Genomic DNA, 14377 nt, shown 5'->3' with positions numbered 1-14377 from the left:
GTCCACTCACTCAATTATGAAGGGTTAAATCTCATTGCATGTCATTTATGTATGTTTGCTCACTTTCCAAAAGAAATTCATATTTAAATTGTGAATTGGTAGTTAACAGACAGCAAATAATTATTCACCACTCAATGAGTGTTAGTTAATCTACAATGTAATTGGGTTGCTGAGCAGCTAAAATTGGTTTGTGAGCTAATTTGTTAGCAACATAAAATGATGAGTGTGCATCAGTAGTACAAGAATGTGAGGTGAGAACAGAATATTAAAAAGTAGAAACTTGGGTAGAATGAAAATTCAGGGCTATCTGTAAAGCAAAGTAGTTGATCAGAGATTTAGGCAAATAAAAATAACAATAATAACAAGTGATCGTAAGAATGGCAGCACAAGGGCTGTACTGTGTAGTTCTGGGTGTGGAAAATTTGAGTAGCAGACCTTAACTCAAATCTGCAGGATTATCTCCAGGTCAGATGTTTTGTTCCACATAACTGAGGTGAGACACCGAAATCAAAGAAACGTTTTCTAAAGTGAGACTTTCAGTCGATTGTCTCTTGGCTCAAGCTAAGGATTTGACATTTGATAGAAAGCAGCATTGTAGCATACATTGGTATTAGATGTGTTGATAAAAGTGAAAAGGAAGACACATCACCCTGAGAAAAACATGCTCATTAACTCATTTGAAACATTGGCTTCCTGTAGAAAAGATGAGAAGCAGCCCAGCTCCATAAACTGGATTACATTTAAAGGGTGAGATGAATTATAAGAGGTGAGATTTGCAATTCAGTTGCTTTCTTCAGTTTTGTGGGTTAAGGAGGGAAAGGCATTTTTGTTAAATTTCATTTAAGGTTTGATCCTGGAGTCATCTAAGATACCTGGAGACTTGCATTGCTAAAATAAATTGAAAGGAGGTAATTAATCCCTTGAAGGGCACAGTTCATTGCATTACAAAATACATGACAGGAACGTGGAAAATATACTGTTGCTGTCTAATGACAGGTGTCCAGTAACAGTCAAAGTCAAAACAATTCAGAAAAAATCATGCAGCATGCAGGTTCATTCAGAAAGAAGACATCTTAACAACAGAGATGCTGTTATTTACAGTTCCCTAGCTGTGTTGGTTGATAAATCCTAGGTGGCTTAGGAGTTAATAAGAGAAAAGCTGGAAGAAACACAAAATCAGCAAGATGTCAGAGAGGAAGACACCCTACAAGGTTGAAGACGACATGTGGACAAGGAGCACGTTAAGTCAGGAGTAAGTCAGCAGACTTAGTAGTTTTTTTTAAAAAAAGGTATTCAAGAAAAGATACTAACTACAGAAAAAAACGCATTGAGTGGCTGCATAAATTTGCCAAAAAGAAAACAATAATAGCTGCTCTAGCTGAACAAGGAGTTTAAACTTGGGGGTTTCCTGATTAAGGATCTTTACCCGAAATGTCAATTTTCCTGCTCCTCAGATACTGCCTGACCTGCTGTGCTTTTGCAACACCGCTCTAACCTTGTTTAAACTTGGGGTGACCATTCACTGAGGTTTGATTGTTTGTAAGGTTCTGGATTTATAGTGTTTCTTTTTTATTTTGTGTATAATTCAATGATGATACCACCATATAATCTCTGGTATCAATACCCTAGGCATTACTATTGCCTAGAATTGAAACTGGACTCGTCATATGGAAACATGGTTAAAAGAATATGATCAGAGGCCAGGAATCCTTCAGCAAGTAACTCACTTCCTGAATCACCAATATTTTTCCACCATCTACAAGGCACAAGTCAAATGTGCAATAGAAAACTCCCCTCTTTCCCTGATGAGTGCAGCTCCAACATCACTCGAGAAGCTTGACATCATTCAGAACAAAGCAGCCTGCTTGTCTGGCACCACATCTACAAACAGCCACTGCCTTCACCACTGAAGCTCAGCAGCAGCAGACTGTATCATCTAAAAGATGCACTGCCGATATTCATCAGGGTTTCAATACATCATCGAGCACTTTCCAAATCATGATTACTTCCTCTAGAGGGACATGGGGAGCAGATACATGACGCACCATCAGTTGTCGTTCCCCTCTAAGACTTGGAAATGTATCACTGTTTCTTCAGCATCATTAGGTCAACACCCCGGAACTCCCTCCCTAAAAGCATTATTCATCCACCTACAGCATATGACAGTTCACCAAGGCAGCTCGTCATCATATTTACTAGGGCAACTAAGGATGGACAATAAATGCTGGCCCACCAGCAACACTCTTGTGAATGAAAAACTCTTTTATATTCTTTTGTTACAAATAGCCTCTAGTGAATATTTTAAGTGACTGACATAGCAGTAAACAAAATATAAAAACTTGTTCATTATAATCATCAGATAAAACAATAACAATTGTAAGAAAATGAATTCCGTTTATGTAGTTTCAAAGGATCTACCTTCCGGACTAAAAAAAGATGATGCTTACCTGGTACATTAAAACTAGTATATTTCACACAATAGGTTCATGGTGAGAGCTTGTCATAGTTTCATGCTTAATTATTTATGTGCACTTGAGTTTGAACCATTGTGGAGAAACTTAGATTTTCTTTTAAAGAAAGGGCAATGAAAAGGCACACTGGAACTTTGCTTTTATGAGGTTCCAGATGATTGCTGGCCTTGGTTGTTCGAGCTCACTTCAGTAGTAAGAGCTGACTGTTTTGATGCCTGGGTTTTATAGCTGTTCAGATTGTGGGGTTTTCCAGGCTTGAAACTTGTTTGGATTTTCAATTGGAGGGGACACTTGTTGAAATAAAAAAGCGCCCCATATCAGCTTTTCTATTTCTGGAAAATTCCATTGTGATGCCTGATTCTTCTAATGTAGAACATTGGGGAGATCCCAGAGACAACTGCCTAAGTAAGTTGACTGACACCTGCAAGACAGGTGCCATTCTGATAGCCATCTCAACTGTTCACACCTTATCATTTTTGCCCTCAAGATTTATTGGCCTAAAGTGTTTTGTTAAATAAATCTCTGCAAAGGGAGATCCATTTTATTTTCCTTCACCTGGTATGTGCATATGTTTGTGTTTTGGGTTATTTAGAGGGATAAACATTTAGATTTTTAAATCATAAACATATAAGCTTGAGTTTTTTGCATCTCAAATATATTTATTTTATATTTATTTTATAATAAATTAATAGGCAAGGGTTTATTAAAGAAACCTGGATGGTGACTTTTTTTAAGTTTAATGTAAAGAAAGTGTATGACTGGTCATATTGAAAACTGTATTAAAAATATTAGGTTTATGTTATGATCTATGGAGTAGACAGACCAGAGCAAAATAGTGCCTGCCTCTAGCCATGGTCATAACAACAGTCAATAACACAGGGATGAATTCACCTAAATTAAATGCTTAACATTCTGATCAAACACCTTTATAGCACTGACAATGAGGTTTATTTAGTTTACAAATTCTATTGCATCTACATCAAGTTATTAAAATTGGATTGTTGATCAGACAGTAGAGGCTGGCAGAGTTACAAAGAGTAGAGCACCCATTTTTCTTTCCTGTGTTCTGTATTGTTCTAGGATTCCAGAGGGTTTGATGAGAGGTGAGGAGAGCAGTGACAGATGTCATAGCAGATCAGGATAGCACAGTTTAAAATAAAGATTCTAAAACACGTTTGTTGAATTCCATTTCGGACAACAAAACTCCACCATAATGATACAAATTATTCTATTGACATTATTTTCATTGCAAACAGTTATGTACATATTCTCATTAAACAAGGTTCTCTTGAATGCTAGCCACTTTGTAATGATGTTGGGGCAGTAGGAGGGAAGCAGACGGGTTTGGAAATTATACCTGACTATTTGAAATATGATGAGGAGACCTTTGAAATATGCTTCATTCTTATTTTCTCCGATCCACTACATACTGATCCATCTACTCATAGTTGGTCCTAGACCCCATTTTTCTTTGTTCATTAATGCATCCAATCTTGTAGGTGAGTTACATAGGAACAGTATCTGCACTTTTTGTTATCAATGGAGAGCCTGTGACCCTATCCCAGGGATATCGAGGATGAGGTAGAGAGAGTCAAGGCTGTTATGATCCCATTAGATGGTAGTACTGGATAAGTCATTTCAGAGTCAAACATGACCTGACAGTCCATAATTTTAGTTTTGCAATTTATTTACCGTGGTGGTCAGTGAACATTTTCAAAGAGGCAGCCAAAACACTTTTCACAAAAGAATATAAAAATATTTTAAAAACACAAACTATTTACACAATGTAAAAACTATTTGCAATGCTCCTCTGACAAATATCAGAAAGAATGGCACAACCCTTTTACCCTGAACAACCTTAACAGATACTGATATCTCAATGAAGGAGTGCCCTGTTTCTACTTTAAATTGCTTTGTTCTGTCGGCATTGCTTTATAGGAAAACTTGTGCAGTCACTCAATGTTATCTTGCTTAGTTAATGTATCTTCTTGAGGCATTTAAACAAACTGCTAACCACCGTTCACTTACTCCTCAACATATGTTCTGTGAGTCCATGCATTCAACAGACTTATAGAAAGGCTTCCTTTCTGATAACTTAAAGCTTTCTATTTCTGGAACTCTTTCTAACTTCTAGGCCACTTGTCAACCTTTCTTCTGCCCATAAGTTTGGAGGCTGCTGAACTGCACTGTTGCTTTTGCATATCTCTTCTCTCTGAAGATTCTGCTTCTCTCATTGAAAGAAACCTGCACCCTCACAGACCTGATTCTAGCCTAATTCCAGGAAGCAGACAGAGTGTACATTGTGGCCTGATTGATAGCTCTAATTTCTCAGCTCAACAAGAGACAATGGAGCAAGGCACATTGACTAAAAAAACCTCATCTTCCCTGTGGGCCAAGGCACACAGCCTCTTGATTACAAGCTATTACACAGAATCTGACACACACACACACACACACACACACACGACAAAGTGTGCTAAGAGAAGACTCCTATTGTAGGTTTGGTGGAGCTGTTTCATGTCACGGCCACACTGACACTTCCTTAGTCCACCTTACATGAGGTCAAGACGACTAACCTACAAGGAAACAGGTACTGTCAGGCAGGACGGTAATGCTGCAGTGTCTGATGATTCCAAGCTCTGGAATATTGATGGTAAGGAGCTGCCCTTTGAAGAACCAAGTTAATGCAGAATCACATGAGGCATGTGCTGCTTGAGGCCTTGGCCAGAGGCAAGACAAATCTCTGTGAGGACATAACCTGGAGTTTCATGGGTAATGATATCATGGCTAAAAAACATCCTTTTACTAAGACTCCAGCCTTACACTTATTGTTCTCCCAGATGTGCTGAAAATGAATGAAGCATGGCAGAGGTCAACTTAACAGTCAGTGTTGCAACCATACTGCTGTGTAGGAACTACCACAGAGGATAACATTGACAACACGGGCAGCAGCTGCTACCAGCTACTGCGCAGTCTGCAGAAGGGAAAGCAGCAGGACAGGAGCCACCACATCAAAGGGAGGCTCTTTTGTGAAATGAAGGTAGGCCATTCTATGAAACATGATCTACAGGCTCAGGTGTAAATGAGTGAGAACTTGAGTAAAATTCAGGATATCCTGAGCCATTGTGTCACACCTATGGCAGCTCGTGGATGAGGACCTGTAGTCATGAGAACAATGTGGCCATCTCCTTGACTTGTTTGCTAGCGGACTTTATTCAGGAGCTATTGTAAACCTCTATAGTGTTTTACAGTCCTTAAAACTTAAGTGCATTCGAGGAGTCAGTAACACGATATTCATGAGAGCCACCTGTTCATTTCTTACCCCATGATGCAAGAAATTTGGCAGCAAAGGCATTAGGATTCTCAGTTATCACTGGAGATAATCACCACAGCCCCTGAAATGCTCCCAGCTTGTAAGCGAAGATGGCATCTCAATCCTAGACTCTAGAAGGTCCCAACAGTGGCATAGATTTCTGGTTCTCTCAGTACATTGTGGTTCCTCCATGCAGGCACTTGTGCAGCATCTCCATCATACAGATAACAATTTCATCTTGCCCTCGGCCTTGGCTGTTATGATGCCATCGGAAGTACTTGCTGTCTTACTTTAAATTTAAAATGGAACACCTTTGCCTTAAATATTTAAAGTAGATTACAGCAAGCAGAACGGTTAAAGCCAAATTAGTGAAAGCAATATTTGGAAATATAAATAATTTTGATATACTGCCTTACATCAACATTTATGACTAGTCAAATCTTTAACACTTTGATTGTTTAACTTAGACGTTTACTTTGTAAAACAAGCAGAACTTTCTGAAATTCTACTGAAAAAATGCCAATTTTGCCAGAATTGTCAGTACTCCATAAATCCACAACTAGAGTACAGAAATTTCTGGCACTATGTGGTCATTCTTTGCATAACATATAGACATTAATCCTTTCAATGTAAACTCTCCAAGAAATTTCACTTAATATTCAAACTCTTCATGAATGGTTTATTATTTGAGGGGATAAGTACATTAATTTATATTTTTTATTCTGGGGAGCAATGTTGCGAAGCTCAACATCATGCAATAATAATGATGACAAAGATGACACGTATCACTTTAAAATGCTGCGAATATACTACTTTAGGCCTGTGTTCACATGTAGTCTCCAGAAAACAAGTTTATCTTCCTGTGCCAACTCTCTGCTAGTCCCACTCAGCCCACCCTCTTCCCATTGCAATACAAAGTGTTTGTCTTCAGGTGTGCAAGCAATTCCCTTTTGAAATTAATGACTGAGTTTGCCTCCACCATACTCCTAGTGCAGTTTACACTCTGACCATTCACTACTGTTCTTATGTCACTCTTACTTATTTTGCCAATCAGTGTCCTCTCATTCTCAACCTTTCTGCCTACAGGTTTGCGGTGGAAAATTTTCCAGTGACTGGATGGTGCAACTCAAGCAATACTCAAAATGCTCAACACCATTCAGGACAAAACAGCCTGCTTGATTAGCATCTCCATCTAACACCTTAACATTCAACACCAAGCCGCCACCATGCAAGCCACATGCAATACATAGTGACAGACGTATGTACCAGCTAGGGAAAGATACAGAGGAAGACTTGCATTGTTCAGGTTACAAATATTCTCACAGCATCACTGAATATCACAGATAGTGATTTGAGACTACCTGTATGTGGCAGAGATGTAGCAGTTACAAGCCATTAAGTCTCTGTGGTTCACCATGCAGGAATATGAGTGAAAGCTCATGTTCAGATTGTAAAAACAAAGTCTTGGGGTTTTAAAATGAAGCAGGAAGGAAGAGTCTTCAGGAAAAGAAAACCTTACTTTGACAAATAAGTTATAAGTTATGCTCTTAGGTTACTCTGTTGAGAAAACAAAAGAACAAGAATAAACCCTGAGGAATTAATAACGTGGATTGATTCTAGATAAATTGAATGTCTACGTAATGGGCAGTGTTGTGGTTTAATTTTATTTTAGATTGGGCTAAGAATAAGATGGTTCTATGTTTTAAACCATAAGTTGCCTACAAAGATGTTGTTTGGTTTATGGTGCTTTTAATAATTTGTTACAGTAAATCCAGTGAAATTCCAATGTGTCTTTCTTTCTACTGTTACCTTAAGCTCAATTTTTTAAAAAGTGAACAGTCTCTAAAGAGCTAGCAACAGTCAAGCTTACCTCTAGCACATGGATTGGTACAGGAGTCGATGGCATTGAGCTGGCAGAAATAATACGAATGACCATTGGATTCAATTCCCTCTCCATTTCCTCAGACATGAGTGAATTATCCACTGATATTGTGAAAATAGCATCACGTATTCCAGGCATTATGTCATCCATTTTATTTGTGACTGATTTATGTCCTGGTGGTGCAATGAGGAGAATTGTTATTAAAAGCAAGTGTAGGATGAAAGGATAAGCAGTGAATTACAGTCATTTAGCTCTTGCTGTTGTTGAATAGTGAGACTTTCATTTAAGTAAAGGTATAAAGCTTACAATGAAGAAGTAGGATATTTTACCAATCCAGTATCAGCTCGTTCTTTGCAAGAACAATTCAGGACTGGTTTTATTCTCTTTACATCTCCTTGCTTGAATTTTCTATTAACATTTCAGTCACCTGCCCTGCCTTAATTTCCCAGGAAGTGGTCAAGTTTTGCTCCTTCTCTAGTAGGAATATTTACACATTGATAAAGAAGATTTTCTTCAACACATTTAACAAATTCCTCACCATGCCAACATTTAGTACTATGGCTGTCCCAGGCGATGTTTGGAAAATTAAAATCCCTGACCATTACAACCCTATTATTCTTAAATATATCTGCGATCTCTCAACAAATTTGTTTCTCAATTTCCCTCTGATTATTGGGGAGCCTATAATACAATCCCATCAAAGTGTTGATCCTTTTCTTATTTCAACTCATATTTTCACTAGTCAATTCCTCAGAAATATCCTTTCTAATTACAGTGGGAATGTTTTCCTTAATCAAAAATGCCACTCTCCCTCCCCTCTTGCCTTTTATCCTATGAAGATGTGGATGTACTGAAGGGCTTATGCTCGAAACGTCGAATTCTCTATTCCTGAGATGCTGCCTGACCTGCTGTGCTTTGACCAGCAACACATTTGCAGCTGTGATCTCCAGCATCTGCAGACCTCATTTTTTACTGTACCTTTAAGTGATACTTATGAACGCCCCCTAATAGTTTACAGGCTATGATGAAATGATGAAATATCCCCACCATGATATTGGTTCCTTTCCAGTTCAGCTGAAACACACCCCATTTGAAATGATCTTTTCTACCTCAGAAGAGGGTAGTGTGTGTACAGAATGAGCTGCTCAAAGTAGTGATGCAGGCTGGCACAATTACAACATTTAAAAGCCATCCGGATAAGTATACAAAAAGGAAGGATTTAGAGGGATATGGGCCAAGTGCTGGCAAATGGGACTAAATTAGGTTTGGATATCTGGTTGGTATGGACAAGCTGGACCGAAGGGTGTGTTTCCGTGTACATGTCTATGACTCTAATTCCCACGGACATTAGGATAATGACTGTCTGACCAGCAGAAAATCTGCTTCATTATTTCTACTCGGCTCTGCTGAGCATTAATCACACTAGTACAAAATTAATAGTGTCAAGTCCGAGCCAGAATTTAGGAGCAGCATGGGTGGCTCAGTGGTTAGCACTGCTGCCTCACAGTGCCAGAAACCCGGGTTTGATTCCCGCCTCGGGGAACTGGCTGCGTGGAGTTTGCACGTTCTCCCTGTGCCATGTGTGGCTTTGTTCCCATAATCCAAAGATATGCAGATCAAGTGAATTGGCCATACTAAATTGCCCATAGTGTTAGGTGCATTACTCAGGGGTAAATACAGGGTAGGGGAATGGGTATGGGTGGGTCAGTCTTCAGAGGGTCGGTGTGGACTTGTTGGGCCAAAGGGCCTGTTTCCATACTTTAGGGAATCTAATCTAAAGGAACAGCTTCTTAAGTCTTCTTAAAACATTATTATGTTTTATATGCTTTTTTTTTGAACTACTCGACTATTTGCCCAGAGTTTGCCAATTAATACCCTCTCCCCAACCTTTTGGCTAAGATGTAATTAATTACTTATAAAGAATACTTCTTTGTTCCTTGGGAGAATGGGAGGGGAGATAAAATTGGATGGAAGTTAGGTTATTAAAAGCTGCTATCAGAATATGACATCTATTTATCAATACCTCACGAACAGTGTACATGCCAAGTGTTCTCCTACTTTAGGAAAAGTGATCATGAAGAGTGCATCTTGGGTCTGGTTGGCTCCAATTGTCAACTATAGATGAAAAGGACATCTTCCTTGAGCTGATGGGATACTTTTCAAATATGTAGGAGCTTCAACGATGTCATCACAGCATGATCTGATATTTTAACCAGAACAAGGAAGCAGCAGTAGGAAAACCCATTGGGATAGATGCCATGCCAGAACAAAAAAAGCTCGGTGAAGTCAAACTTATATGTTTCTGGCACTATTGTAGTTCAGGAGTTGCTGGAGTTCTCCTCTGTTTCTCCACAATAAAGCATTGGGACTCTGTGACCTAAACTTCTTTCAGTCATCTGAGATTCTCTTCCCAGAATACCTACCTTGTACCTGCAATAGTGCCCTGGGTCCACAGTAATATCTTCATGTTGTCTAGTTTTAAAAGCCAAGCAGACATTAGCATATCAGCCACATGTCCCCAAAGTCATCAAACGGTTTATTAATGAGTTTTAGCTGTTAAATCAGCTACTGCTACTCCCGATGCATAATTTATTCTGTTCCCATCTCAGAATTAAAATTCAGTCCTGTATATATACCTGCTTAGACATACTTTCTAGTTATTTTAGGCCAGTTAAAGAGTTACCACTTTGAGATTAGTCAGATTCCTTTTAGGTATATAACATTGCTTTCACAAGAGAAGTTTTCTCAAGGTTAATGGCTGTGGCAATTATTAAATGTCTACATCAAAAGAAAGCTGTCAAGGAGTCTGGTACCAGTCTGCAAGCAGTTATTAAAACTTTCCATCCTTACCTCCCGCAGAAGACATCAAAGTCAAGCTATAAACACAGCCTTCAAATAAGCATAATTAAATCTTTAAAGTAATGCTAAAGAATTTAGGAAGTGTAACATGTGTTGCTAATTTGTCACAGGATGTGGGATAATGCTCGTGCATTCTCTTTGATAAAAATCTGTATTTTTATTCCAGTTCAAATGAGAAGAACTCCAGCAGATCATAAAGGCAGCATTTTGACATTAATAGATTTGAAATTAGTGCCATTCAACATAAATAATGCACTTCCCCAAAAACCTATTTGGCAGCTCCAAGGAGGATGAATAAATAAGACATGGTAATAATTGTTATTATAATACAGGTCCAAAGTTCTCCATTGCATATTTTTCAAAACCAGTAAGTTAAAATATAGAAATAATTATCTCATCTTCAATATAAAATCATAACTAACATCCACCATAAACAAATAATAGAACTATTCCACATAATGCACAAATCTTACAGAGAAAAATAAACAATAAAATGATGAATAAAAACAGGAATTTTATTTAGTTAGAAGAAAATATTCTCCTTCAAAATAAGGCAATGATAGAAACCAGAAGATGACAAAGGAGACCGTCGATGTCATATGCTTTAAAGCAACAGGGAGGTTAGAATTTTAATAACATATCTGTTCTATTATATGATTACTGTATGATTACCAGTGGTCACTCACCTGCAAGAAGCAGCCTCATATCCAGCTTTATTGCACCTGAGATATATTTTTCCAGCACTTTCTTTTTCTGACTTGGGTGCTTGGGTGTTTCATGTAAAATCTTGCTTTTGGACTTTGTTTTTGGTTCAGCTGCAATGGTTAAGTTCAGTTAGAATCACGATATGCCTTTCCTAGACTACTTAAGAATATTAAAAAAAACTTACTCATTTATTAAAGGGAACAACAGCGAAAAATATTTTCGGTGTCAATTATTCTAGTGAGGTGAGGAATAGGCAGAGAAAGGAGTTGAATAAGTGGCTACAGGGATGGTACTGGAGGGAGGGTTTTGGGTATTTGGATAATTGGAGGCCTTTCTGGGGTAGGTGGGACCTCTACAAGCAGGATGGTCTTTATCTAAACCAGAGGGGTACCAATATCCTGGGGGGGAAATTCGCTAAAGCTATTAAGGTGGATATAAACTAATACAGCAGGGGGATGGGAATAGGGAGTTCCAAAATCAAGTATCTGGCACTGGCAAGTGAGAACCTGGTTTGAAGTGTGTGTATTTCAACGCTAGGAGCATCCAAAATAAAGTGAGTGAACTGGAAACGTGGGTTGGTATCTGGGACTCCGATGTTGTAGCCATTACGGAGACATGGATAGAGCAGGGACAGGAATGCCTGTTGCAGGTTCCGGGATTCAGATGTTTCAGTAAGAATAGAGAAGATGGTAAAAGAGAGGGAGGTGTGGCATTGTTGATCAGGGACATTATTACAGTTGTAGAAAGGATGTTTGGGGACTCGTTAACTAAGGTAGTATGGGCTGAGGTTAGAAACAGGAAAGGAGAAGTCACCATGCTGGGAATTTTCTATAGGCCCCTGAATAGTCCCAGAGATGATTCTCGATAGGAGTGAGAGAGGCAGGGTAGTTGTCATGGGGGACTTCAACTATCCAAATATTGACTGGGATCACTACAGTAAGAGTACTATAGATGGGTCAATTTTTGTCCAGTGTGTGCAGGAGGGTTTCCTGACACAGTATGTAAACAGGCTTACAAGGGGCGAAGCCACTTTAGATTTAGTACTGGGTAACAAGCCTGGCCAGGTGTTAGATTTGGAAGTAGGTGAGCACTTTGGAGACAGCGAACACAATACTGTCAGGTTTACTTTAGTGATGGAAAGGTCTGTGTACTCCACCGAGCAAGAGTTACAGATAGGGGAAGGGAAATTACGATGCCATTAGGAAAGATTTAAGAAGCATAGAATAGGGAAAGGAAACTGCAGGGGATGAGTACATTAAAAATGTGGAGCTTATTCAAGAGAAAGCTCCTGTGTGTCCTAGATATGTATGTATCTGTCAGGCAGGGAGGAAGATGTAGAACGCGTGAGCCGTGGTTTACGAAGGAAGTGGAATCCCTGGTCAAGAAAAAGAAGAAGGCTTATGTTAGGACAAAATGTGAAAACTCACTTGAGAGTTACAAGGAAGTCAGGAAAGACCTAAAAAGAGAGCTCAGAAGAGCCAGTTGGAGACATGAGAAGTTGTTGGCGGATAGGATCAGGGTTAACCCTAAGGCTTTCCATAGGTATGTCAGGAATAAAAGAATGACGAGTATTAAATTAGGGCCAATCAAGGATAATAGTGGGAAGTTGTGTGTGGAGTCAGAGGAGATAGGGGAAGCACTAAATAAATATTTTCCAACAGTGTTCACTATAGAAAATTAAAATGTTGCTGAGGAAGATAGAGATACTTGCATCTAGACTAGAAGAGATTGATGTTCACAAGGACGAGGTACCAGAAATACTGCAGAGTGTGAAAATAGACAAGTCCCCTGGGCCAGATGGGATCTATCCTTGGATCCTCTGGGAAGCAAGAGAAGAGATTACTGAGCCTTTGGCATTGATCTTCAAATCACCATAGTCTACAGGAATAGTGCCCAAGGACTGGAGGATAGCAAATGTGGTTTCCTTGATCAAAAAGGGTAGTAGAGACAACCCTGGTAATTACAGACCAGTGAGTCTCACTTCAGTTGTTGGTAAAGTGTTGGAAAAGGTTATAAGAGATAGGATTTATAACCATCTAGAAAAGAATAATCTAATCAGGGACAGTCAGCACGGTTTTGTGAAGGATAGGTCGTGCCTAATGAATCTTATTGAGTTTTTTGACAAAGTGACCAAACAGGTAGATGAGAGTAAACTGGTTGATGTGGTATACATGGATATCAGCAAGGCGTTCGATAAGGTTCCCCACAGTAGGCTATTATGGAATGGAATGGAATTGTGCACAATTGTGCATTACGGAGGAATGGAATTGTGGGAGACATAGCAGTTTGGATCAGTATTTGGCTTGCTGAAAGAAAACAGAGGATTGTAGTTGATGGAACATGTTCATCTTGGTGTCCAGTTACTAGCGACGTACCACAAGGGTTGGTGTTGGGTCTACTGCTGTTCGTCATTTTTATAAATGACCTGGATGAGGGCTTAGAAGGGTGGGTTAGTAAATTTGCAGATGACACTTAAGGTCAGTGGAGTTGTGGATAGTGACAAAGGATGTAGTAGGTTACAGAGAGACACAGATAGGATGCAGAGCTGGGCAGAGAGGTGGCAAATGGAGTTTAATGTGGACAAGTGTGAGGTGATACACTTTGGACAGAGTAATCGGAATGCAAAGTACTGGGCTAATGGTAAGATTCTTGGGAGTGCAGATGAGCAGAGAGATCTCAGTGTCCATGTACACAGATCCCTGAAAGTTGCCACCCAGATTGACAGGGTTGTTAAGAAGGCATACAGTGTTTTGGCCTTATTAATAGTGGGATTGAGTTCTGGAACCAGGAGGTTATGCTGAAGCTGTACAAAGCTCTGGTACGGCCACACTTGGAGTATTGTGTACAGTTCTGGTCACCGCATTATAAGAAGGATGTGGAAGCTTTGGAAAGGGTGCAGAGGAGATTTACTAGGATGTTGCCTGGTATGGAAGGAATGTCTTACGAGGAAAGGCTGAGGACCTTGAGGCTGTTCTCATTAGAGAGAAGAAGGTTGAGAGATGACATAATAGAGACATACAAGATAATCAGAGGGTTAGATAGGGTGGACAGGGAAAGCCTTTTTCCAAGTATGGGGACGACAAACACGAGGGGACACAACTTCAAAGTGAGGAGAGATAGGTATAAGACAGATGTCAGAGGTAGTTT

At 39.3% G+C, this 14377-nt stretch overlaps 1 protein-coding gene across 1 annotated transcript in view; it reads right to left on the bottom strand.

Moving 5' to 3' along the window:
* Positions 1-14377, bottom strand: part of cfap92 (cilia and flagella associated protein 92 (putative)) — a 77660-nt gene that overhangs the window by 31149 nt on the left and 32134 nt on the right. Inside the window, exons 6-7 of the mRNA XM_060835845.1 lie at positions 11212-11340; positions 7655-7839 (exon numbers count right to left, since the gene is read on the bottom strand). Of these exons, the coding sequence (XP_060691828.1) occupies positions 7655-7839; positions 11212-11340 (314 nt within the window). The remainder of the gene's footprint in view (positions 1-7654; positions 7840-11211; positions 11341-14377) is intronic.

Source organism: Hemiscyllium ocellatum, chromosome 14 (genome assembly GCF_020745735.1).
Source record: "Hemiscyllium ocellatum isolate sHemOce1 chromosome 14, sHemOce1.pat.X.cur, whole genome shotgun sequence".
In the NCBI taxonomy this organism is placed as follows: domain Eukaryota; kingdom Metazoa; phylum Chordata; class Chondrichthyes; order Orectolobiformes; family Hemiscylliidae; genus Hemiscyllium; species Hemiscyllium ocellatum.
This window is presented reverse-complemented; position numbering and strand designations above follow the sequence as displayed.